Source organism: Neomonachus schauinslandi, chromosome 3, assembly GCF_002201575.2.
Source record: "Neomonachus schauinslandi chromosome 3, ASM220157v2, whole genome shotgun sequence".
Lineage (NCBI taxonomy): Eukaryota > Metazoa > Chordata > Mammalia > Carnivora > Phocidae > Neomonachus > Neomonachus schauinslandi.
Genome location: NC_058405.1, coordinates 121953372 through 121980730, shown reverse-complemented (window position 1 = coordinate 121980730; position 27359 = coordinate 121953372). Strand labels below are relative to the sequence as shown.

The following is a 27359-nucleotide window of genomic DNA, read 5'->3' as shown; positions in this document are numbered from 1 at the left end:
GATACATAATAGTTGTTTTTGTTAACTAGGTATGTCACAAGTTGTGCCTTTGCACCCAATACCCTTTTATTTGCTACTGGTTCAATGGACAAAACAGTGAACATCTGGCAATTTGATCTGGAAACACCTTGCCAAGGTTAGTAAGGGCATCTAACCCAGTTCAACCCATTCACCATTAAAACTTTAAATTCCATAATTTTTTGGCAAATTATTCACCTTGCTTTTTCTCAGTATAAAGTATACATCTAAATTTAATATAATTTAAAAGTAATTTTAGAGAAGCCAGTGTTTTAAAGTAGTTGGTCTATGTTAAAACTGTTGGTAAATGCTTTTCGGTGCACTTTCATGGATATTATACCTCCCATAGTTTTGTAAGCTATTTATTTGTACTGCACACTATTTTTTCAGATAAATACAGCCTGGGAACAAAATAGAAATCACAGTTTTATTTGTTCATTTTATTTTTGGCCTCATCAAACAATGTTGACACATAATTTAGGAGTTTTATTTTTATCACTGTCAGAATTAACGAAATAGTGGTGCTGATATGCAGATGATAGAGCACATAGAATACTTTTGCTGATATGAGGTTTTTGGTTTTTGTTTTGTTTAAAGTAGGCTCCACGTCCAGCGTGGAACCTGATACAGGGCTTGAACTCATGACCCTGAGGTCAAGACCTGAGCTGATGCTTAATTGACTGAGCCATCCAGGCACCCAGATTATGAGTTTTATATAATAAAAAAAAATTGTTTTTCTAGAGTGAAAAGAAAAAGTTCCAAAAGAGTAGTATTTAATATAGTATTAAGTAATACTGTAATTATGCATAGTATTATTTGATTTTTTGAAATTTCTTAAAAGAATGTTAAAGAGCAAAACACAGATTTAAGGAAATTTCATTTACTTTTTAATTCTCAGTGAGAATATTTATAAAGGAAGTACTTTTCTTTATTGTTATTTTACCTGCCTTTTTGTTTGTCGGTTTGTTTTTAAAAGCAAGGAGCACAGAAGATCAAGCGAAGCAGTTTACTGAAGACTGGTCAGAGGATGATGTCTCAATGTGGCTTTGTGCACAAGGTTTAAGTGACCTTGTTGGTGTTTTCAAAATGAATAACATTGATGGAAGAGAACTGTTGAATCTCACCAAAGAAAGTCTGGCTGATGATTTGAAAATTGGTAAGATTAGTGGAAGATAGGCGGTCTTAAAAGTGACTTTTAATAATTTACTCTGAGATTGGTTTTAGTTGTATTAATAGTTTCCTCTTAATATTCTGGCAAAGTAATTACTCTGGTGTATATATTTTTATTAGATTATGGAAAAGAAATGTTATGTAGTATTTCTTTAAAGCCACCATGTAACTAATTTTAAAAATGTATGTATTTTAAAAATTGAGATATAATTCACATGATAAAACCCCCCCTTTTATGAGTGTACAATGTAGTGACTTTCAGTATATCCACAGTTGTACAGCCCTCACCACTGCCTAATTCCACAACATTTTAATACATTCAGAAAGAAAGCCCATGCCCATGAGCAGTCACTCCTCTTTCTCTTTCTCTGTAGCTCCTGGCAACCACGAATCTGTGTTCTGTCTCTAAGGATTTGCCTCTTCTTGACATTTCATACAAGTGGAGTCCTATAATGTGTGGCCTTGTCTGGCCTCTTGGTTAAATGTTTTCCACATTCATCCATGCTATAGCATATAGTAGTACTTCATTTCTTTTTATGACTGAGTATTTTTTTCACTGTATGAATTTATCACTTTTTGCTTATCCATCTATCAGTTGATTGAATTGAGACTGTTTCCATTTTAGCTATTATGAATAATGTTTCTCTGAACATTTGTGTACAAGTTTTTGTGTGATGATGTTTCCAGTTTTCTTGGATGCATAATCAGGAATGGAATTGGTGGGTCATATAGTAACTCTGTGCTGACATTTGAGGAACTGCTGGACTATTTCCAAAGCAGCTGTGCTATTTTTATGTTCTCATCAGCCATATATATGAAGATTTCAGTTTCTCTACATCCCCATCAACACTTGTTTTTTAAATTATAGACATCCTAGTGGTTTCTCATTATGGTTTCAACATACATATCCTGGTCACTGGTGATGTTGAACATCTTTCCATGTGCTTGTTAGCCATTTGTAGATCTTCTTTGTAGAAATGTCTCTTAAGATCCTTTGGCCATTTTAAAAACTTAGGTTGTCTTTTTATTGTTTATATAAATTTAGATATAAGACTTATCGGATATATGATTTATAAATATTTCCTCCCTTTCTCTGGGTTAGCCTTACACTTTCTTGATAGTATCCTTTGAAACACAAAAATTTTTAAATTTTTATTAAGTCCAATATATTTTTTTTTCCTGTTGCTTTGTGCTATAGGTGTCATATCTAAGAAACTATTGCCTAATTCCAAGTCTTGAAGATTTACACCTGTTTCTCTTCTATGAACTTTATATGTCTAGTTCTTACATTTAGGTGTGTGATCAAGTTTGACTTAATTTTTGTATATGGTGTGAGGGTAAGGGTCCAACTTCATTCTTTCAGATGTAGATATCCAGGTGCTGCTCCAGCACTATTTGTTGAAAAGACTATTCTTGTCCTTTGCAATTGTCTTGGCACCCTTGTTGAAAATCAACTGACTACAAATGTGAGGATTTATTTCTGGACTCTCAATTCTATTTCATTGATCTATTTGTCTGTTCTTATGCTGGTTCCACACTTTTTTTTTTTTTAAGGTTTTATTTGAGAGAGAGAGAGACTGATGGGAGGAGCAGAGAGAGAGGGAAAGAATCTCAAGCTGACTCTGTGCTGAGCGCAGTGCCTGACACGGGGCTCAGTCTCATGACCCAGAGATCATGACCTGAGCTGAAACCAAGTGTTGGACACTTAACTGACTGAGCCACCTAGGTACCCCCACACTGTCTTAATTACTATAGCTTTGTAGTAGGTTTTATTTTTTATTATTTTATTTTATTTAAAGATTTTCTTTATTTGAGAGAGAGAATGAGAGACAGAGAGCACGAGAGGGAAGTGGGTCAGAGGGAGAAGCAGACCCCCAGCTGAGCAGGGAGCCCGATGTGGGACTCGATCCCGGGACTCCAGGATCATGACCTGAGCCGAAGGCAGTCGCTTAACCGACTGAGCCACCCAGGCACCCTGTAGTAGGTTTTAAATAAAAAAATATGTGTCCTTTTTTTCTTTTTCTCTCCAAGATTGGTTTTGCTACTCTGGGTGCCTTGCATTTCCATATGATTTTTAGAATCAACTTGTCAATTTCTGTTTAGAAAAAAAAAAAAAAGCCACCTGATTTTTTAAATTTTTAATTTTATTATGTTATGTTAATCACCATACATTATATTACTAGTTTTTGATGTAGTGTTCCATGATTCATTGTTTGTGTATAACACCCAGTGCTCCATTCAATATGTGCCCTCTTTAATACCCATCACCAGGCTAACCCATCCCCCCACTCCCCTCCCCTCTAGAACCCTCAGTTTGTTTCTCAGAGTCCATAGTCTCTCATGGTTTGTCTCCCCCTCCGATTTCCCCCCCTTCATTTTTCCCTTCCTACTACCTTCTTCTTTTATTTAACATACAATGTATTCTTTGCTTCAGAGGTACAGGTCTCTGATTCAACAGTCTTACACAATTCACAGCGCTCACCATAGCACATACCCTCCCCAATGTCTATCACCCAGCCACCCCACCCCTCCCCCCCCCCCACCACTCCAGCAACCCTCAGTTTGTTTCCTGAGATTCAGAATTACTCCTATCAGTGAGATCATATGATACATGTCTTTCTCTGATTGACTTATTTCGCTCAGCATAATACCCTCCAGTTCCATCCACGTCATTGCAAATGGCAAGATCTCATTCCTTTTGATGGCTGCATAATATTCCATTGTATATATACACCACATCTTCTTTATCCATTCATCTGTCGATGGACATCTTGGCTCTTTCCATAGTTTGGCTATTGTGGACATTGCTGCTATAAACATTGGGGTGCACATACCCCTTCGGATCCCTACATTTGTATCTTTGGGGTAAATACCCAGTAGTGCAATTGCTGGGTCGTATGGTAGCTCTATTTTCAACTTTTTGAGGAATCTCCATACTGTTTTCCAGAGTGGCTGCGCCAGCTTTCATTCCCACCAACAGTGTAGGAGGGTTTCCCTTTCTCCGTATCCCCACCAACATCTGTCGTTTCCTGACTTGTTAATTTTAGCCATTCTGACTGGTGTGAGGTGGAATCTCATTGAGGTTTTTTTTTTTTTTTTAAAGATTTTATTTATTTATTTGAGACAGAGAGAATGAGAGAGACAGAGAGCACATGAGAGGGGGGAGGGTCAGAGGGAGAAGCAGGCTCCCCGCCGAGCAGGGAGCCCGATGCGGGACTCGATCCCGGGACTCCAGGATCATGACCTGAGCCGAAGGCAGTCGCTTAACCAACTGAGCCACCCAGGCGCCCTCATTGAGGTTTTGATTTGGATTTCCCTGATGCCAAGCAATGTTGAGCACTTTTTCATGTGTCTGTCAACCATTTGGATATCTTCTTTGGAGAAATGTCTGTTCATGTCTTCTGCCCATTTCTTGATTGGATTCTTTGTTCTTTGGGTGTTGAGTTTGATGAGTTCTTTATAGATTTTGGATACTAGCCCTTTATCTGATATGTCATTTGCAAATATCTTCTCCCATTCTGTCAGTTGTCTCTTGGTTTTGTTGACTGTTTCTTCTGCTGTGCAAAAGCTTTTTATCTTGATGAAGTCCCAATAGTTCATTTTGCCCTTGCTTCCCTTGCCTTTGGCGATGTATCTAGAAAGAAGTGGCTGCGGCTGAGGTCGAAGAGGTTGCTGCCTGTGTTCTCCTTTAGGATTTTGATGGACTCCTGTCACATTTAGGTCTTTCATCCATTTTGAGTCTGTTTTTGTGTGTGGTGTAAGGAAATGGTCCAGTTTCATTCTTCTGCATGTGGCTGTCCAATTTACCCAACACCATTTGTTGAAGAGACCGTCTTTTTTCCATTGGACATTCTTTCCTGCTTTGTTGAAGATTAGTTGACCATAGAGTTGAGGGTCCATTTCTGGGCTCTCTATTGTGTTCCATTGATCTATGTGTCTGTTTTTGTGCCAGTACCATACTGTCTTGATGATGACAGCTTTGTAATAGAGCTTGAAGTCCGGAATTGTGATGCCACCAGCTTTGCTTTTCTTTTTCAACATTCCTCTGGCTGTTTGGGGTCTTTTCTGGTCCCATACGAATTTTAGGATTATTTCTTCCATTTCTTTGAAAAAAGTGGATGGTATTTTGATGGGGATTGCATTGAATGTGTAGATTGCTCTAGGTAGCATTGACATCTTCACAATATTTGTTCTTCCAGTCCATGAGCATGGAACATTTTTCCATTTCTTTGTGTCTTCCTCAATTTATTTCATGAGTATTTTATAGTTTTCTGAGGACAGATTCTTTGCCTCTTTGGTTAGATTTATTCCTAGGTATCTTATGGTTTTGGGTGCAGTTGTAAATGGGATCAACTCCTTAATTTCTCTTTCTTCTGTCTTGTTGTTGGTGTATAGGAATGCCGCTGATTTCTGTGCATTGGTTTTACATCCTGCCACTTTATTGAATTCCTGTATGAGTTCTAGCAGTTTTGGGGTGGAGTCTTTTGGGTTTTCCACATAAAGTATCATATCATCTGCAAAGAGTGAGAGTTTGACTTCTTCTTGCCAATTCGGATGCCTTTTATTTCTTTTTGTTGTCTGATTGCTGTGGCTAGGACTTCTAGTACTATGTTGAACAACAGTGGTGCTAGTGGACATCCCTGCTATGTTCCTGACCTTAGGGGGAAAGCTCTCAGTTTTTCCCCATTGAGAATGATATTCTCTGTGGATTTTTCATAGATGGCTTTTATGATATTGAGGTATGTACCCCCTATCCCTATACTCTGAAGAGTTTTCATCAAGAAAGAATGCTGTACTTTGTCAAATGTTTTTTCTGCATCTATTGAGAGGATCATATGGTTCTTGTTCTTTCTTTTATTAATGTATTGTATCACATTGACTGATTTGTGGATGTTGAACCACCCTTGCAGCCCAGGAATAAATCCCACTTGGTCGTGGTGAATAATCCTTTTAATGTACTGTTGGATCCTATTGGCTAGTATTTTGGTGAGAATTTTTGCATCCATGTTCATCAAGGATATTGGTCTGTAAGTCTCCTTTTTGATGGGGTCTTTGTCTGGTTTGGGGATCAAGGTAATGGTGGCCTTATAAAACGAGTTTGGAAGTTTTCCTTCCATTTCTGTTTTTTGGAATAGTTTCAGGAAAATAGGTATTAATTCTTCTTTAAATGTTTGGTAGAATTCCCCTGGGAAGCCATCTGGCCCTGGGCTCTTTGTTGGGAGATTTTTGCTTATTGCTTCAACTTCTTTACTGGTTATGGGTCTGTTCAGGTTTTCTATCTCTTCCTGATTCAGTTTTGGGAGTTTATACATCTCTAGGAATGCATCCATTTCTTCCAGATTATCTAATTTGCTGGCATATAGTTGCTCATAATATGTTCTTATAATTGTCTTTCTTTGGTGTTGGTTGTGATCTCTGCTCTTTTATTCATGATTTTATTTATTTTGGTCCTTTCTGTTTTCTTTTTGATAAGTCCAGCCAGGGGTTTATCAGTCTTATTAATTCTTTCAAAGAACCAGTTCCTAGTTTCTACTGTTCTTTTGGTTTCTATTTCATTGGTTTCTGCTCTGATCTTTATTATTTCTCTTCTCCTGCTGGGTTTAGGCTTTATTTGCTGTTCTTTCTCCAGCTCCGTCAGGTGTAGGGTTAGGTTGTGTATTTGAGACCTGTCTTGTTTCTTGAGAAAGGCTTGTATTGCTATATACTTTCCTCTTAGGACTGCCTCTGCTGCATCCCAAAGATTTTGAACAGTTGTGTTTTCATTTGTTTCCCTGAATTTTTTTAATTCTTCCTTAATTTCCTGGTTGACCCATTCATTCTTTAGTAGGATGCTCTTTAGCCTCCATGTATGTGAGTTCTTTCTGACTTTCCTCTTGTGATTGAATTCTAGTTTCAAAGCACTGTGGTCCAAAAATACGCAGGGAATGATCCCAGTCTTTTGGTACTGGTTTAGACCTGATTTGTGACCTAGGATGTGATCTATTCTGGAGAATGTTCCATGGGCACTAGAGAAGAATGTGTGTTCTGTTGCTGTGGGATGGAATGTTCTGAATATATCTGTGAAGTCCATTTGGTCCAGTGTGCCATTTAAAGTCTTTATTTCCTTGTTGATCTTTTGCTTAGATGATCTGTCCATTTCAGTGAGGGAGGTGTTAACGTCCCCTACTATAATTGTATTGTTGTTGATGTGTTTCTTTGCTTTTGTTATTAATTGGCTTATATAATTGGCTGCTCCCATGTTAGGGGCATAGATATTTACAATTGTTAGATCTTCTTGTTGGATAGACCCTTTAAGTAGGATAAAATGTCCTTCCTAATCTCTTATTACAGTCTTTGGTAAAAAATCTAATTTGTCTGATATAAGCGTTGCCACCCCAGCTTTCTTTTGGTGTCCATTAGCATGGTAAATGGTTTTCCACCCCCTCACTTTCTTTTTTTTTTTTTTTTTTTTTTTAAAAGATTTTATTTATTTATTTGAGAGAGAGAGAATGAGAGAGAGCACATGAGAGGGGGGAGGGTCAGAGGGAGAAGCAGACTCCCTGCTGAGCAGGGAGCCCAATGCGGGACTCGATCCAGGGACTCCAGGATCATGACCTGAGCCGAAGGCAGTCGCTTAACCAACTGAGCCACCCAGGCGCCCTCCACCCCCTCACTTTCAATCTGGAGGTGTCTTTGGGTCTAAAATGAGTCTCTTGCAGACAGCATATTAATGGGTCTTGTTTTTTTATCCAATCTGATACCCTGTGTCTTTTGATTGGGGCATTTAGCTGATTTACATTCAGGGTAACTATTGAAAGATAGGAATTTAGTGCCATTGTATTGCCTGTAACGTGACTGTTACTGTATATTGTCTGTGTTCCTTTCTGGTCTATGTTACTTTTAGGCTCTCTCTTTGCTTAGAGGACCCCTTTCAATATTTCTTGTAGGGCTGGTTTCGTGTTTGCAAATTCCTTTAGTTTTTGTTTGTCCTGGAAGCTTTTTATCTCCTTCTATTTTCAGTGACAGCCTAGCTGGATAATAGTATTCTTGGCTGCACATTTTTATCATTTAGTGCTCTGAATATATCATGCCAGTCCTTTCTGGCCTGCCAGGTCTCTCTGGATAGGTCTGTTGCCAATCTAATGTTTCTACCATTGTAGTTTACACATCTCTTCTCCTGAGCTGCTTTCAGGATTTTCTCTTTGTCTCTGAGACTCGTAAGTTTTACTATTAGATGTTGGGGTGTTGACCTATTTTTACTGATTTTTGAGGGGGGTTCTCTGTGTCTCCTGGATTTTGATGCCTGTTTCCTTCCCAAATTAGGGAAGTTCTCTGCTATAATTTGCTCTAATATACCTTCTGCCCCTCTCTCTCTTTCTTCTTCTTTTGGGATCCTAATTATTCTAATACTGTTTAGTCTTATGGTATCACTTATCTCTTGAATTCTTTTTTTTTTTTAAGATTTTTATTTATTTATTTGACAGAGAGATAGCGAGAGAGGGAACACAAGGAAGGAGAGTGGGAGAGGGAGAAGCAGGCTTCTCGCGGAGCAGGGAGCCTGATGCGGGGCTTTATCCCAGGACCCTGAGATCACGACCCAAGCCTAAGGCAGATGCTTAACGACTGAGCAACCCAGCCTCCCCTATCTCTCGAATTCTGCACTTGTGATCCAGTAGTTGTTTATTTCTCTTTTTCTCAGCTTCTTTATTTTCCATCATTTGGTCTTCTATATCACTAAGTCTGTCTTCTGCTTCATTTATCCTAGTAGTTAGAGCCTCCATTTTTTATTGCACCTCAGTAATAGCCTTTTTGATTTCAACTTGGTTAGATTTTAGTTCTTTTATTTTTCCAGAAGGGGTTTCTCTAATATCTTCCATGCTTTTTTCAAGCCCAGCTAGTATCTTTAAAATCGTCATTCTGGGGGCACCTGGGTGGCTCAGTCGTTAAGCGTCTGCCTTCGGCTCAGGTCATGATCCCACAGTCCTGGGATCGAGCCCCACATCGGGCTCCCTGCTCAGCGGGAAGCCTGCTTCTCCCTCTCCCACTCCCCCTGCTTGTATTCCCTCTCTCACTGTGTCTCTCTCTGTCAAATAAAAAAAAAAAAAAAAAGTCATTCTGAACTCTAGTTCCGACATCTTACTAATGTCCATATTGATTAGGGTCCCTGGCAGTCGGTACTGCCGCTTGTTCTTTTTTTTGAGGTGATTTTTTTCTGTCTTGTCATTTTGTCCAGAGGAGAATAGATGAATGAGAGAACAAAATGCTAACAGGGTAACAATGACCCCAGAAAAATATACACTAAACAAATCAGAAGAGACCTGAAACCGGGGGGAAAGAAAGGGAAAGAAAGAAAAAAGAAAATGAAAAGGATTAAAAAAAAAAAAAGGAATATGATCAGATACGATCAGGCTGGTGAAAAATCAGTGCCACACACTAGATTTTTGGCGTATTTTGGTCTGTTAGAAGAAACTGCCTCCCAAAACTTTAAAGAAAGAAAAGCTTATATATGTACAAAAATAAGGGTAAATACAATGAAGGGATGGAATATGACTGTAAAGATGAAAATTACAGAAGATTTTATAAAAGGATTTGATAAGTTGGTTGAAAGAAGAAAAATTTAAAAAAAAATGTGATCAGGCAGGAGACTAGAACAAAGCCATACACTAGAGATATAGGGTATATTTTGGTCTGTTAGAAGAAACTGTATCCCAAAGTTTTAAAGAGAGAACAACTTATATATATACCAAAAATAAGGTTAACTATTATGAAGGGATAGAATATGACTCTAAAAATGAAAAATAAAAATGATTTTTAAAAAAGGGATTGATAAGATGTTGGTTAGGGAAAGGGAAAAAGAAAAAAAAAAGAACATTAAAAAAATTAATTTTGAAAGACTAAAGAATCAGGAGGAAAAAAGCCATGGATTCTATGTGCTGTATTCCCCCAGCGCTGGAGTTCTGCTGTTCTCATTGATCGGTAAACTTGGTCTTGGCTGGCTGTTCTTGCTGATCTTCTGGGGGAGTGGCCTGTTGCTGTGGTTCCCAAATGTCTTTGCCAGAGGCAGAATTGCCCCGCCCCCGCCGGGTCCGGGCTAAGTAATCTGCTCGGGTTTGCTCTCAGGAGCTTCTGTTCCCTGCAAGTTTTCCGTACAGCTTTGGAGGACGAGAGTGAAAATGGCAGCCTCCCAATCTCTGCCCGGAGGAGCCGAGAACTTGCTGCCCCGCTCTGCAGTGCACCCCCAGAGAAAAGCAGTCAATCACTCCCGTCTCCCTGGTCTCTGGCCGCACTCCGTGCTCACCCGGCCTGTCACCGAGTGTTTTTATCTCTGGCACACGACCCCGTGTGGAGTCTCCAAACCCAGCAGATCCCTGTGGTGCGCTCCTGCGCTGCTCCTCCCGGGGGAGTGTCCCCGGATCTGCCACTTGTTGGGTCCCTGCTGGAGGAGCAGTGGCCCGACTGTGCCTCGGATCACGGTTTATGGCAACCCCGAGCTGAGAGCCCTTGTCTCGGCTCCGTCTCTGCAGCTGGCTTCCCCGCTCCAATACCTGGGAGCTCTGCTGCACTCAGGCACCCCTGGTCTTTCTGTGACCCCAAGGGTCCTGAGATCAGAATGGCCCAGAGAGGGTTCCACCCCCCGCTTAGCCACTGGAGCAACGTCCCACTTCCACACCTAGCGGACGTTCCACACTTAGCGGAGCAGACTTCTAAAAGTTCCTATTTTGTGCTCAGCTGCTCTGTCACTTGCCGGTAGCGGCTGACGGAGGCCCGCTCCCCTGCCGTCTGTCCTTCCGAATATCGCCTCGGATTCACTTCTCCACACATCCTACCTTCCAGGTGGTCGCTCTTCTGTTCAGAGAGTTGCTGCTCTTCTTTTCTGCGATCTCCTGTTGAGTTTGTGGGTGTTCAGAATGGTTTGATCCCTATCCAGCTGAATTCCTGGGACCAGACGAAATTTAGGTCTCCTACTCCTCCACCATCTTGCTCCTCCCCCTAAATTTTTTAATTTTCTTGAGTTATTTAAATTCCGGTTAGCATGCAGTGTATTATTAATTTAAGGTGTGCAGTGTAGTGATTCAACACTTCCATACAATACTTGGTGCTCATCACAAGTGCACTCCTTAAAAAGCCACCTATTTTGGTATGGAATATAATGAATCTGTGAATTAATTTGGTGATTATTGTCATCTTAACAATATTAAGTCTTGCAATCCATAAGCACAGGACTTTTTTTTTTTTTTTAAAGATAGAGCATGTGTGGGGGCGCCTGGGTGGCTCAGTCGGTTAAGCGACTGCCTTCGGCTCAGGTCATGATCCTGGAGTCCCGGGATTGAGTCCCGCATCGGGCTCCCTGCTCAGCAGGGAGTCTGCCTCTCTCTCTGACCCTCCCCCCTCTCATGTGCTCTCTCTCTCGCTCTCTCTCATTCTCTCTCAAATAAATAAATAAAATCTTTAAAAAAAAAGAGCATGTGTGAGTGGAGGGGGAGGGGCAGAAGAAGAGGAAGAGAGAGAATTTTTCTTAAGATATTTATTTGCCAGAGAGAGTGCACGCGCACAAGCAGGGAGCGTGGCAGGCAGAGGGAGAAGCAGGCTCCCCGCTAAGCAAGGAGCCTGATGTGGGACTCTATCCCAGGACCCTGGGATCATGACCTGAGCCGAAGGCAGCCGCTTACCTTACTGAGCCACCCAGGTGTCCCAGGACATTTTTCAGTATAATCAGGTCTTCTTAATTTTTTTCAACAGTGCTTTGTCATTTTCAATATGCAAGTCATTTTTCCTTAAGTGTATAATTCAGTGGTTTTTAGAATATTCAGAGAATTATATAACCATAAACACCGTCTAATTTCAGAACATTTTTATCCCCTCAAAAGAACCCCATTCTGTCTACCTAGCCTCTGGCAACCACTAATCTACTTTGTCTTTATGGATTTGCCGTTTTGGACATTTCTTATAAGTGGAACCATTAGTAGGTGCCCTTTGTATCTGGCTTCTTTTATGTAACATAATACTTTCAAGGTTCATCCATGTTTTTTATGTATAAGTACTTCAGTGTGTGAGGTTTCCAGTTTCTTCACCTCTTTCTCAACACTTGTTATTACCTGTCGTCTTGATTATAGACACTCTTGTAGATGTGAAGTGGTATTATAGTTAGGATTTGTATTTACCTAATGAATTGGAGCATCTTTTCAAGTGCTGATTGGTCATTAATATATCTTCTTTGGAGAAATATCTGTTTAGATGCTTTGCTCTTTTTAAATTGATTGATTTGTCTTTTTATTGTTGAGTTGTAAGAGTTGTTGATATACTCTGGATACCAGATCCATATCAAAAATAGTTTGAAGTCTTAGTGTCATGCTCTAATAAAAATAATATCACATACTACTATTACCATACTATAATAAAATCTTTTTTTCTATTCTTATGTTAATCCCCTACATTACATCATTAGTTTTAGATGTAGTGTTCCATGATTCATTGTTTGTGCATAACACCCAGTGCTCGCTCCATGCAGAATGTGCCCTCTTCAATACCCACCACCAGGCTAACCCATCCTCCCACCCCCCTCCCCTCTAGAACCCTCAGTTTGTTTTTCAGAGTCCATCGTCTCTCATGGTTCGTCTACCCCTCCGATTTCCCCCGCTTCATTCTTCCCCTCCCACTACCTTCTTCTTCTTCTTTTTTTTTTTCTTAACATATATTGCATTATTTGTTTCAGAGGTACAGATCTGAGATTCAACAGTCTTGCACAATTCACAGCGCTCACCAGAGCACATACCCTCCCCAGTGTCTATCACCCAGTCACCCCATCCCTCCCACCCCACCCCCCACTCCAGCAACCCTCAGTTTGTTTCCTGTGATTAAGAATTCCTCATATCAGTGAGATCATATGATACATGTCTTTCTCTGTTTGACTTATTTCGCTCAACATAATACCCTCCAGTTCCATCCACGTTGTTGCAAATGGCAAGATCTCATTCCTTTTGATGGCTGCACTATAATAAAATCTTAATTGGAAAGCTTAGGAAATAGAATATCCATAGTGAGATTTATTGTTAATGAAGAGTCAAATAACAACAAAAAGATTAAAACCATTTTAAAGTATAGTGTTATACTTCCTTATATGGTAAATATAGCATGTGAGCGTATTTAAATATCTTGGAATCTTACGGCCTTTTAAGAAGCTAACAGAATGATGGTTTGTGAAAATACTTAGGGTCAGATAGTTTTGTTCTTAGGTCATACTGTGAAAGCTGTGTTTGTATCTGTAATAACTTATTTCCTTTATAATTTACTCTTTCCTCCTAAAAGTAGGTAATAGAGTGTAGGGTTTTTGTTTTGTTTTTTTTTAAGGTCTGTTGAATTTAACATCTTCATTAGTTGATTTCTCATTCCTCTCTCATAATAAATCTTTACCTTATCACACAGAAGCACTTGATAATGTAAAACAATAATTTCAGATTTCAATAAAGGATGTTTGAAAACGAAGCATAGTAAAAACAATTGGAATAGAATTATATTCTGATAAAAAAAATTCTTGGATTTAATTAATGGTTTGAAATAGTTCTTGAAGGATGAATCTCAGGGTTAATAGTTAGAGTCATTTTAAACTTCAACAAAGTAAGTTTCAGATCAGGCCCAAGCCAAAATTGAAATGTAATTTAACATCTGTGGTAGTCTAATAGCAGAATTAGGAAAATCATTATTATGAATGGAGACAAAAATGTTAACATTCTCTAGTAAATTAAGGAATCTGCTTCATGTTTAAGATTTGGAAAGTTAGCAAACTGAACAAACAGAATAAATTATTAAATAATAGGGCATTTATTTTTTCACATCATTCTGACATACTTTAAAGTTCTAGGGCACCTGGGTGGTTCAGTTGGTTAAGTGTCTGTCTCTTCATTTCAGCTCAGGTCATGATCTCAGGGTCATGAGATTGAGCCCCATGTTGGACTCCACGCTGGGTGTGGAGCCTGCTTAAGATTCTCTCTCCCTCTCCCTCTGCCCCTCCCCCCACATGCTCTCTCTCACTTTCTCTCAAAATAATGTTTAAATAAAAATGTAAACAGCTAATTACACTAAACTTCTAAAATTAAAAAATTAAGATAGGGGCACCTGAGTGGCTCAGTTGTTAAGCGTCTGCCTTCAGCTCAGGTCATGATCCCAGGGTCCTGGGATCAAGCCCCAAATCAGGCTCCCTGCTCGGCAGGAAGCCTGCTTCTCCCTCTCCCACTCCCCCTGCTTGTGCTCCCTCTCTCGCTGTGTCACTCTCTGTCAAAAAATAAAGTCTTTAAAAAAAATTAAGATAATTTAAAACTCCTGATAGAAGTAAAAATACAAATGAGTGAAATTTGTGTGTACAGTCTTGGACAAACAGATGAGCTTTATGTATGATTGTGTTTCGTATGAGATCAACAGATACATCTAGTTTAAAAATTTTTAAACATCAGATGGAATTTTTACATTATTAAACTGAAGATCTTCAAAAATTATTGTTAGGAAATTTTTTTGTTTAAACACAGCAACCAATAATAAAGAATCTTTTCTGATTTTGTAGTTTATTAGTATTCAGTCTGAAATTCTCCAACTTTCAGAATAAAGTTGTGTAGAATGAACTCTCCATTAGTTGCTGATTTATTTTAACCACACAGTATTCTATAGTACAAAGATTAAAGATTTTATAAAGAAAACAGTTCCCTGTGGTAAAACAGATGTCTGAATATTTTTCGTTGTAATAGATAAAATCTTTATTTGCTAGAGCCTTGCATAGAGGTTACAGTGCTTCTCCCACCCTAACAAAATAATTTCTGTTCAGAATCTCTAGGGCTGCGGAGTAAAGTTCTGAGGAAAATTGAAGAGCTCAGGACAAAGGTGAAAACCCTTTCTTCTGGAATTCCTGATGAATTTCTGTGTCCAATAACGAGGGAGCTCATGAAAGAGCCTGTCATTGCATCAGGTATGTGTGATGCTTTTCTAAGTTTCAGGGCATTATCATGTGCTAAATGAAAAAATAATGTAATTAGTTCACAGAAGTTTGTTTAAATGTGGAACATTTTTAAAATCTGTTTTATAGCTCATAAGTAGTTTTTTAAACTCCTCTGATCTGAGGTAAACTATTGAACATTATATATTTCTTAATAAAATTGGATGGAGTAGGTTGGGATAAGATTAGAGACAAAAGGGGTAAGTTTAACAAGCTTTACTTGTGAAATGTGGTTTTGGTTACAAGTATGCAAGGTAAAATACTGTTTTTGAGATAGACTGTTGAGATCTCTTACGTTTGTCTATCATGAATTTAAACAACCTTACTGGAATAAGATTTAAAAGTTAAAAAATTGCATCTTTCCACATTAATTTCTAATCTTTGTCAATAGGCACAGACATACATACTTTACATAGTTGTAATCAGTGAATCCATATTATGTTTTTTAATTTTTGTGTAAAACTTCATACATTTCTAAATATTGACCTAGTCTACATAATTTTCAGTTTTAATAACTTTATTCCACTGTGGCTCTATGTTACATTTTGACTCTTGTAAACACATACATATACCAAATAGTGGAAATCTTTATATTGTAAGTGGCATTGCAATGATACCTTGGTATTTCCTTTTTTCTCTTACCCATTACTTAGGGTTATTTTTATGGCATGTGCGCTCCAAAGCAGAATTAACCAATTAGAATATTTTATGAACATGAAAAAGAATGGTTTTGATCGTTTTTATTAGAATATTCACTGGACATTTGAAAAGTGTGGTCTTTCCCCATTGCATAGTTCTGGCAACCTTGTTGAAGATCATTTCACCACAGACGTGAGGGTTTATTTCTGGGTTATTTTGTCCCATTGGTCTGTATATTTGTCTTTATCCCAGTACCGTACTTTTTTGATTACTATAGCTCTGTAATATGTTTTGAAATCGAGAAGTATAAGGCCTCCAGCTTTGTTATTTCAGGATTGCTGTAGCTCTTTAGGATACTTTGGGATTGCATATGAATTTTAGTGTGGGTTTTCCTATTCCTTTAAAAAGTGCCATTTGGATTTTGATGGAGATTGTATTGAAACTGTAGATGACTTTGGTTAAGTATGGACATTTTAACAATATTAACTCTTCCCATCCATGAATAGGATGTCTTTCCATTTATTTGTATCTTCTTTTACTTCTTTCCACAATGTTTTGTAGTTTTCAGTGTAAAAGCCTGCCAGGATTTTCATCAAAATGGTGTTTAATCTATTGATCAATTCAGAACTGACGGCTCCAACTCATGAATATCACACAGCTCTCCTTTTTTTTAGGTCTTCATTCTGTTAGCAGTGCTTTGTATTTCAGTGTATAGGTTTTGCACATACTTTGTTAGTACTGTCATTAGGTATTTAGTATTTTTATAACACTATAGATACTAGTTTTTAAAATTTCAGTTCCCCATTCATTGTTTTTCACAGTTGATTTTATAGATTGACTTTGTACTCTGTGACTTTGCTTTAGTTTATTAGTAATACTACCTTTTATAGATCTTTTTACTTGATTTTCTTCATACATGATCCTGTCATCTGCAAGTAGACATTCGTATTTCCAATCTGTATGCCTCCTTCCACCCCTACCTTTTGTCCTGTTTCTTGTTATGCTGGCCAGGATTTGCAATACAGAGTTGAAAAGAAGTGGTGGGAATGCCTTAATCTGCTCTTAAGGGGGAAGTATTCAGTTCAATTCAATATTTCACCATTAAGTATGATGTAAGCTGCCTTCTATCAAGTTAAAGAAGTTCTCTTCTATCTCCAGTTGCTGAGAATATATAAAATGCTTATCCACTGAAATAAGATGGTTTTTCTCTTTTATCCTGTATTATGATAGATTACTATATTAATTCCCCATTGCTGTCATAACAAATCACCACAAAATTAGTAGCACAACATTTCTGTAGGTCAGAGGTCCAGTACATTCTCACAGGCAGAAGTCAAGGTATTGGCAGGTTCTGTTCCTTGCTGGAGGCTCTAGGGAAGAATCCATTTCTTGCTCATTCAGGTTGTTGGTAGAATTCAGTGCCTTGTGATTTTAGGACTGAGGCCCTATTTTTTTTGCTGGCTATAACCTGAGGGTTGTTCTCACCTGTGGTAGGCAGAATGATGGCTCCCCAAGGATGTCCATGTTCTAGAGCCCCAGAGCCTATCAATGTTACATGGCCAAAAGGGCTTTGCAGATATGATTAAGGATCTTGAGGTAGAAGAGTTCCCTGTATTATCTGGTCGACCCAGTGTAATCACAAGGATCTTTGTAAGTGAAAGAAGGAAGCAGGAGAGTCAGAGGAGAGGTGACAACAGAACAGAGGTTGAAGTGATACAGGACCATGAGCTAAGGAATTCAGGCAGCCTCTAGGAGCTAATAAAGACAAGGAAACAGATTCTCCCTTAGAGCCTTTGGAAAGAATGCCATTCTGCCAACACCTTGATCTTAACCCAATGAAACGGATTTCATATTTCTGATCTGCAGAACTGTAAGATAATAAATTGTGTTAAGTCACTAAGTTTGCAGTAATTTGTTACTGAGGCAATAGGTAATTAATACACTGGCTCCTTTTTCCAGCTTCAGACCTAGTATCTCTTTGTATCACATTGCATCTCTTTGACCCACTTTCCTACCTTCCTCTTCTGCTTTTAAGAACTCCTGTGATAGATACTTTCCTGTTTTAAAATCAGCTGATTAGTGACCTCAGTTCCTTGGCAAGCTTAATAATCTTTTGCTGTGTTAACATAGTCAAAGGTTCCAGAATTAGGATGTAGGCATGTTTGTAGGTCATTATTCTGCCTAACACAATTACATTCATTGATTTTTTTTTGTAATATAAAAATACATAAAATCATTTTATCAGTTTTTGAGTATACAGTTCAGTGGTATTGAATTTGACTGTTCTGGATACCTCATATAAGGAAAATCATGGCAATATTTGTCCTTTTGTGTTGACTTACTTAGCATAGTGTCTTCAGGATTCATCCACATTGTATCATGTGTCACAATTGGTTTCCTTTTTAAGGGTAAAAAATATTCCATTGTATGTTTATAGCATACTTGGTATATACATCCAACCGTGGACATGTGGGTTTTTACAAAACACCTTTGGCTATAATGAATAATGCCACTGTGGATGTGGGTATACAAATATCTGCTCAAGTCCCTGCCTTCAGTTCTCTTGGGGTATATACCCAGAAGTCGTATTGTCCGGTCATATAGTAATTCTGTATTTAATTTTTTGAGGAATCACCGTACCATGTCCACAGTGGCTGCACCATTTTACATTCCCACCAGCAGTTCACAAGGGTTCCAATTTTTCTACATCCTTGCCTGTACTTACTATTTTCTAGTTTTTGTTTTATAATAGTGATCTTGATGGGTGTGAGGTAGTAGCTCATTTGGATTTTGTGTGTGGGTTTTTTTTTAGATTTTACTTATTTGACAGAGAGAGAGACAGCAAGAGAGGGAACACAAGCAGGGGGAGCGGGAGGGGAGTAAGCAGGCTTCCCACTGAGCAGGGAGCCCGATGTGGGACTCGATCCCAGGACCCTGGGATCATGACCTGAATGAGCCAAAGGCAGATGCTTAACGACTGAGCCACCCAGGCACCCCTCATTTGGATTTTGATTGGCATTCCCCTAATGACTAGGATGTTGAATGTCTTAGCTACTTCTTGGCCATTTATATTTCTTTGGAGAAATATCTAAGTCCTTTACCATTTTTCAGTCTTGTTTTTTTGTTGTTGAGATATAGGAGTTCTTTATATATTCTGGATATACCTTATCAGGTATGATTTACAAGTATATCTCCCATTCCACAGGTTGCCTTTTCACTCTGTTAATGGGGCCCTTTGATACACAAAAGTTAATTTTGATGAAGTCCAGTTTTTTTCTTTTATTGCATGTGCTTTTGGGGTCATATACATAGGAAATCATTACCAAATCCAATGTCATGAAGCATTGCCCCTGTGTTTTCTAAGTGTTTTATTTAGTTTCTACATTTAGGTTTTTGTTCCATTTTGAGTTAATCTTTGTATATCGTGTACTTATCCTTTTGTATGCAGATATCCACTTCGCCAGCACCATTTGTTAAAGAGACTGTTCTTTCCTCCATTGAATGGTCTTGGCACCCTTGTTGAAAACACTAGGCTATACATGTGGGGGGTTATTTCTCTATTCTGTTGCTCTACATAGCTGCCTTTATGCCAGTACCACACTGTTTTGGTTACTGTGGCTTCGTCTATAGTAACTTTTGAAATCAGGAAATGGGAGTCTTCCAGCTTTTTCTTTGAGATTGTTTTGGCTCTTCAGGATCTCTTGCAACTCCATATGAATTTTAGGATGGATTTTTCTATTTCTACAAAAAATGTCTTTGGCATTTTGAGAGGGATTGTGATGGGGATCACATGGACTCTTTAACTGCTTTGGGTAGGATGGGAATTTTAACCATTGTCTTCCAGTGCATGAACACAGAATGTCTTTCCTTTGTGTCTTTAATTTCTTGCAGCAATGTTCTATCGTTTTCAACATGCAAGTCTTTTATCTCCTTGCTTAAGTTTATGATTAAGTATTTAATTCTTTTTGATGCTATTTGTTTGGAATTGTCCTAATTTCCTTTTTGGATTCTAAAGTGAATAGAACCACAGCTGATTTTTGTATGTTGATTTTGTATCTTGCAACTTCCCTGAATTGATTTTAGAACTTTTTTTGTGGCATCTCTGGGGTTTGAATTCTTCACTTACTGCTGGATTTGATATGCTAATATTTTCAGTATTTTTGTATCTGTGTTCATAAGGGATATTGGAGTTTTCTTTGTAGGAGAGTTTCTTTGTAGGAGACTTGAATTATGAATTCATATACAGCTTTTAATAGATTACTTCACCAAATTAGATTTCTGAGTATTCACTCTTCTTGGAAGTTTGCATTTTCAATTACTTTTAAAATATTCTTGTTGGCATCATTTTAATGTATTTTGTGTTGAATTGTATCATTTGTTTTAATCTTGATTCTTTTGCTTTTTGTTCATAATTGCATGGTATTTTTCTTTCAATCTATTTTTAAAACAGTGTACATCGTGGATTTTTCACATAATAATCTTTCACCAAAGGTAACCCATTTCCTAACTTTTAACATTATAGATGAATAAAAATGTTCTTCTGATTAAAGTTTATCTAAATTGAATCATAAACTAAGTCTTTTTTGGGTCTAGCTTCTTGCTTTAAGCATGGTTTGTGTGATTTATCCATGTTATTGTACAAAGCAGTAATTTGTTAAATTTTTACGTGTGAATATACTACAAATTATTCTATCATTATTGGCTGCCATGAACCTTAATCATCTTCTTTGGTGAACACACATGTGCATTGCTTTTGGGTATATTCCAGAGAGTAGATATGTACAGGCTGTTACCCAGAGTGGTTCAAACAGCTTATACCCCCTCCAGCAGTGTATAAGAATTCTAGTTGCTCCCCAGCCTTACTTATATTTAGTATTGCCTCTTTCATTTTAGCCTTTATGATTTTGATTGAAGCAACTGAAGATTCACATGCAGTTCTAAAAAATAACAGATCCTGTACGCTTTGCCCAGTTGTTCTGCTGCCAACATTTTGCAAAATGATACAATATCACAACTAGGATATGGACACTGCTGCAGTCTACAAACTTTAGATTTCCCCAGTTCCATGCATGTGTTGTAAATTCTACAAGTTTGTCCCTTTTGGACATCAACCACCAATCAAGACAGAACAGTTCCAAACCTACAAACCTTTTGCCTTTTTATACTTAGATGTCCTCCAGACCTCATCTGTCCTCCATTTCTAAAAGTTATTTCAAAAGTATTATATGAATGGAATCATACAGTAAATAACATTTTGGGATTAGCTTTCTTCCACGTAGTATAATCCAGGGAGAGTTGCCATCTTTTTATTTTTACTCTTCCTGTATTACTTTTAGAGGTGTTCCCTGGGGAAAACATACATATAGTTGAAGTTGAATTTTTAAAAAAATCTGTCCTCAGGACGCCTGACTGGCTCAGTTGGTAGAGCCTGCTCGTCTTGATCTCAGGGTTGTGAGTTTGAGTCCCACCTTGGGTGTAGAAATTGATCTGTCTGGGCTAATTCCTTCCAGCATGTTTCCATTTGATTTTGCTTTCTTCTAGCTCTTTTCTCCTTCTTTGCTGAATTTTTCTGAATTGATTACATGTCCTTTTTGGCTTTTTCTCCCCCTGGTGTTTCAGAAGACCTCTACACCCTGTATCTGTTAAACTGCCTTAGAAGCTTTCTTACACAGTATTTTTATTCATCTGTCCTTTATAAAAAGCAGCACGTGCTTGGTGAGAAACAAGCAATAGGGAAATACAGATTTTGAAAATGTGGAAACTTCTTTTTCTGATATAGCCTTCCAGATATTTTTCTATTTATATTCTGTGGATTTTTCACATAATAATCTTTCGATTATTTTTCGATTATTTCGAAGGGATATGATATAAACTTTAAAAATTGAATTTACTTATCAGATAGTATTTGTCAGTATGCTTACAACTACAGAACAGTATTTCATGGTATGAACGTGCCATAAATTAACTCACACTGCTGATGGACATCTTTTTCGAAGTAATTCTGCAGAAGAAAATCCTCAGTCATGTAGTATATACACAGGTACACTAGATAAAATCTTAATAGTGATAGGTACTGCCCTATTTTTAAATTTTTAGTTTGAATTATGCTCATCTTTTTAAAAATTGGCTTGCCCAATTTTTGCCCATTCAGACCTCCAGATAAATTTTAGGATCATCTTGTTATACTACAAAAGAAAATCTAATTGATATTTTGATTCAAATTACAGAAAATCTAAAACTAAATTTGGAGTTGGAGTGAGGAGTAGAAATGAAAACTTTACACTAGTCAGGTGTTCCATCATCTTATGGCTTTCAAGTCTGTTCTGAACATTTAAGTATGTTAATTCATTTAGGTAGCTTTGTAAAAAAAAAAAAAAAAATCAGTGTTCATAAAGTGAAAAAAACTAATAAACCCTATCTGACCATTTTGCTTTTTCTCTAAAGTGTTTCCTCTCAATTATATAGAGAGAGAACATACTGTGGCATTTGTTGTTGCTGTGCAAGTATAATGTCAGTTTAATTCCGATTTTTTTTGTTTCAAACAGTTTTTCTTTGGTAGTATTTTTAATTCTTGTCCAGGGTGCATAGCACTCCTTGAATGGAACTCTGTGCCTTTTATCAATTTTGGAAAACTTTCAGCCATTCTCATTCTATATACCTTATCTCTTCAGCCTTTCTAGGTAATTTTCTCAGACCTACTTCCCAGTCCTCTAAACACTGTTTAACCTTTCCATTGACATTGCTTCAAAATTTCAATGTCAGTAGTTTTTCATTTCTGGAAATCTGATTTAGCCTGGAGTTTAAAGGCACATTCTGGAGCCAGCCTGCTTGGGTCACTCCAAGGTCAAATAGGGAGTTATTCAGGCCATACATCAGTTTCTTCATAAGATTGTTGTGCAGATTAAATGAATTAATATAGGTAACAGTGCTTTGGAACAGTATAGATTCATTCTTATTTTAGAAATACTCGGAGGTTGTATTTATTTTCACTTTCTGAGGTTTGTGCAGTCCTAAATCTGCTCTTTGTTGTGAGTGTTCACCTTCAGTCAAGTATTACCTGTGGAATTTCAGTGCAGGAAGAGGGCATATAGCCCCAGAGAGGTGCTGGGCTGGCTTTGTCCATTTCCCAGGACAACAGGGGGACTGAGCAAGTTTTTTTCTTGGACAGAGGTAATATAAATTCAGAGCCCAGGCCAGTGAGCTAATATTTTTCGCTTGAACCTTTCATAAGGGTGACGCCATTTGAACCTGCAAGTCAGCTATACATGTAAAAAGCTGTTTCTTTTAGTCACATTTCTAAGTATAATATAGCAAGAAATTTGGGGGTTTAATCTGCTTGATTACCAGAAATGGAACTCTAAGAAACAAATCTTGTAATAGGTATCATTTCTTTGGTATTTTACCAGAACCTGTGCATCTGAGTATATTATTAAATATTGTTTACTAGCTAGAACTAGCTGCTGGTACAGTTCTTGATTTGTCCACTCATTATCTTGGTTTATAGCAAAAGTCAAATGGTACTGTTTAGACAAATATTTTTTATTGAAGGATTTAAAAACAAGCAAACTTACTAGTTAACACTGAATGTGTACTATATATATTCTTATTGTCATTTTTCTCCCCTGGCACCACCTTTGATTTAAATAAGCCAACTCTAGTTGTAGTAAGCTTCATGCATGAATTTTTCAAAGGAAATAGGAGTGTCATTTTTAGTTATAATAATGCATCAGTGGCTTTTATACATGAAAGGCTGTGTGTATGTGAAGGTGGGGAGGGGTCTTTGCTTTGTAGCTCTGATAATTAATCCCTCACACTGCTCTGGAATGAGCTTTAGTAGTGTGCAACCTTACACATCATTAGCAATGCTCTAGATCCAATCCAAATGCCTGCTTTTCCTGTTTATCAAATATTTGTTACCAGCCAAAAACTTACTCTACAGAATCACTATTTTATAATACCATGAAAAGCTGATATTGAAGTTTATGTAAACTACGGCCAGTGTAACTGACTTTGTTATAGCAGGAAACCTGCACCTCCATAGACTGAATGATTTGACATTTTATTCACTACCACCACCCAAGAAACTAACAATCCACAAGCAGGGAAGGAAAAATTATTCACTTACGGGAATTCAGTTAAAGGTGACAAAACACTATATGATAACATGCTCTAACAGTGCAGATAAAATATACATTAAAAATGAGAGTAGAGAATATGAAAAATTGAATACACTCACTGATTATTAACTGATGAAAAGCCTATTTGAAGTTTTGAGTATGTTCTTGGTCGCTTTTAAAGATTTTATTTAAGAGAGTGAGCAAGAGAGAGACAAGCAGACTCCCCACTGAGCAGGGAGCCAGATGCGGGGCTCAATCCCAGGACCCTGGGATCATGACCTGAACTGAAGGCAGACGCTTAACCGACTGAGGCACCCAGACACCCCTCTTGGTCTCTTTTTAAAAGATACTAGGGTAAAGGTAACCAGCATTAAAATTGATGAAACCAGCTCCCATAGTGAAAGTTTATGTGATATATAAAAAATATAGTTTGGTTTTAACTCATCACTAAAGAGAAAAAAGATTTGAGATTAGCTAACAAAAGCACAGTCCAACCTAAAGGATTCAGACAGGCTAGAAATAAAAGGATAGGCATGAAGAAGGGGTTACATACATGTCTGTAAAAATAGAATTCAGACCAAAAAAAAATTTTTTTTTAAGACACAGGAAAATACTATGTAATACTGAAGACCACACTTCTCAGGGAAGGTAGCTATTATTAGCTATGCAGTCTCAAATACAGCAACAACTTTCATAAAGCAGAAATGTACCAAACCCTGAACGTTCAAAATAGACATTACACTTTTTTAAAAAGATACGGGACATTCATAAATATTAACTGTATTTAAGCACCCAGCACTAACACAAACAGCATTACCTCACCACAATGGAATGTAACTAAGAAATAAAAGTGGGCCCCTTTCATCTGGAAGGTCAAAAACATTCTATTATCAGATTTATCTAGCCTGGTGGCAAATGAATTAGCTATTATTGAATTCATAATATTCCACATAGTAATAATATTAACATGGACATTATTTATCAGTAATAGGCCAGTGTGATGGTAATAGAAGATTAAGGTTCATTTTACTCAACTTCGAGTATATATATATTTTAAAGATTTTATTTATTTGTGAGGGAATGAGAGACAGAGAGCATGAGAGGGAGGAGGGTCAGAGGGAGAAGCAGACTCCCTGCCGAGCAGGGAGCCCGATGTGGGACTCGATCCCGGGACTCCAGGATCATGACCTGAGCCGAAGGCAGTCGCTTAACCAACTGAGCCACTCAGCCCTCGAGTATATTTTCTTACTCAAGCTATTCTTACAATTCAACAGTAAGACAAATCATCCAATTAAAAGATAGGCAAAGGATTTGAATAGACCTTTCTCCATAAGAGATACACAGATGCCCAGGAAGCACTAGAAAAGATGTCCAGTATCATCATGGAAATGAAAATCAAAACCACATTGAGATACCACTTGATAACCTACTAGGAAGACTAGAATCTAACGTGCTAGAAAGATTTGCAGAAATATTGCCAGTGGAAATGTAAAATGGTACAGCTGCTGTTGAAAATAGTTTGGCAGTTCCTCAAAAAGCTAAACATAGTTACCATGTGATGTAGCATTTGTACTTCTAGATATATATCCAAGAGAATTGAAAATATTCATCCAAAAAGTTGTACATGAATGTTCATAGTCTTATTGATAAGAGCCAGAAAGTGGAAATAACCCAAATGTCCCATCACTGAATGAATAAAATGTGGTATATCCATACAATGGAATATTAATCAACTATAAGGAACGAATACTTACACATGCTACATGGATGAACCTTGGAAACATTAAGTGAAAGAAGACAGACACCAAAGGCCACATATTATATGATTCTGTTTTATAGGAAGTGTTCAGAATAGGCAAATCTATAGAGACAGAAAGAAGATTTGTGGTTGTCAGGAGAGGGGAGAGTGAATGCTAAGGGGTATAGGGTTTCTTTATGGAGTGATGAAAATATTTTGAAATTAGTATAATTCAGAGTTGTACAACCATCACCATTAAGAATCTGAATTGTATACTAAAAAAGGTAGACTTTATGTCAACTGTATCTCAAAAGAAAAAGGCACTAACAGCATCTGCAGAAATCATCTACCGTCTCTAGGACTCTAGGGAACAAAAGGAAGTTGACGTTATCAGAACCTCATGTGGGTCTCCAAGAACCAGAATCCAGGCCTTTAAGAAGGGGTAGCTACCAGCTGGTGCCTCTAAAGGGGAAAGGATAAGACAAATTGGGGCAGTACCTATAATGAAGCAAGCAAAAAGTCTGCAGAGTATAACCAACTACCCCTGCCAGATGAAGGGCCATGGCTAGGCACAGCACTGATAGGAGCCTTCACTCTGTTTTTGTCTTCTTCTAGAGGAATCCAATTGCAAGATCTAACAAGGAGCCAACTGGTGAAGCAGAAATGTGGTTTGCATTATCCTGGCTCCAGCATGCGAAGTCCTCAGTATCATGCATGAATTTAGAGCTGAGAGACGATAGCTTATTAAGTCTAATCAGCATTTAGCAAGTCAAATCAAAGAGGAATCAATAGCCTTCATGTGTAAATGTATATGTAAACAAAAGCAATCAAAAGGTGTAACATTGCCACAACATGGGATTGAGAGGGTATTATGCTAAGACAGAGAGGGACAAATACTATATGATTTCACTTATATGTGGAATAAAAAAAAAAAAATGAACAAAAAGCAGAAACAGACCCACAAATACAGAGAATAAACTGATAGTTGGCAAAAGGGAGGGTGGGTAGGGGAATGGGCAAAATGGGTAAAGGGGGGGGGAGCAGGAGATAGGCTTCCACTTATGGAATAAGTCAGGGATAAAAGGTACAGCATAGGGAATATAGTCAAGGATACTGTAATAGCTTTCTATGGTGATAGCTGGTAACTATACACTTGTGAACATAGCATAATATACAGACTTACCAAATCACTATGTTGTACACCCAAAACTACCATAGTGTGCCAACTTCAATTTAAAAAAGAATGTACAACAGAGGACTTAATGTGCCAAACAGTCATGAAGAAAACAAAGAACATCCCTGCAAAGTAAACCTGGAACAAATGGAGAGCATACCATGATGATAAGAAGATACAATGTCCGCAAGATGTCACTATTAGATTTTTTCCTAGTGATACAGAAGATGATGATTAGGTTCCATTGGAAAGACCACACAACAAATAATCTAGAAAATGAAAAAGAGGAGTGTCACTAGCCCTATCAGATATTAGAACATGTTTTAAGCCTTTGGGATTGGCACATAAATATAACAACAGGAAAAAAATTTTTTTAAATACAGAAATTGATCCAAGTGCATTTGGAAATTTAGTGAATGATAAAAATGGCATATGTTAAGTCAGTGGTAACAAATATTTAAAAAGTGGTATTCTCACAACTAATAGCCATATGGAAAAGGGTAACACTGCCTTCATCTCTTATACTGCACATCTAAATTCCAA

At 37.7% G+C, this 27359-nt stretch overlaps 1 protein-coding gene across 4 annotated transcripts in view; it reads left to right on the top strand.

Moving 5' to 3' along the window:
* The window catches only part of WDSUB1 (WD repeat, sterile alpha motif and U-box domain containing 1), a 54626-nt gene that overhangs the window by 22074 nt on the left and 5193 nt on the right, over window positions 1-27359 (top strand). For all 4 annotated transcript variants that reach the window (XM_021703104.2, XM_021703105.2, XM_044913305.1 and 1 more), the window contains 3 exons: window positions 30-136; window positions 995-1174; window positions 14981-15121. In XM_021703104.2, the coding sequence (XP_021558779.1) occupies window positions 30-136; window positions 995-1174; window positions 14981-15121 (428 nt within the window). The remainder of the gene's footprint in view (window positions 1-29; window positions 137-994; window positions 1175-14980; window positions 15122-27359) is intronic.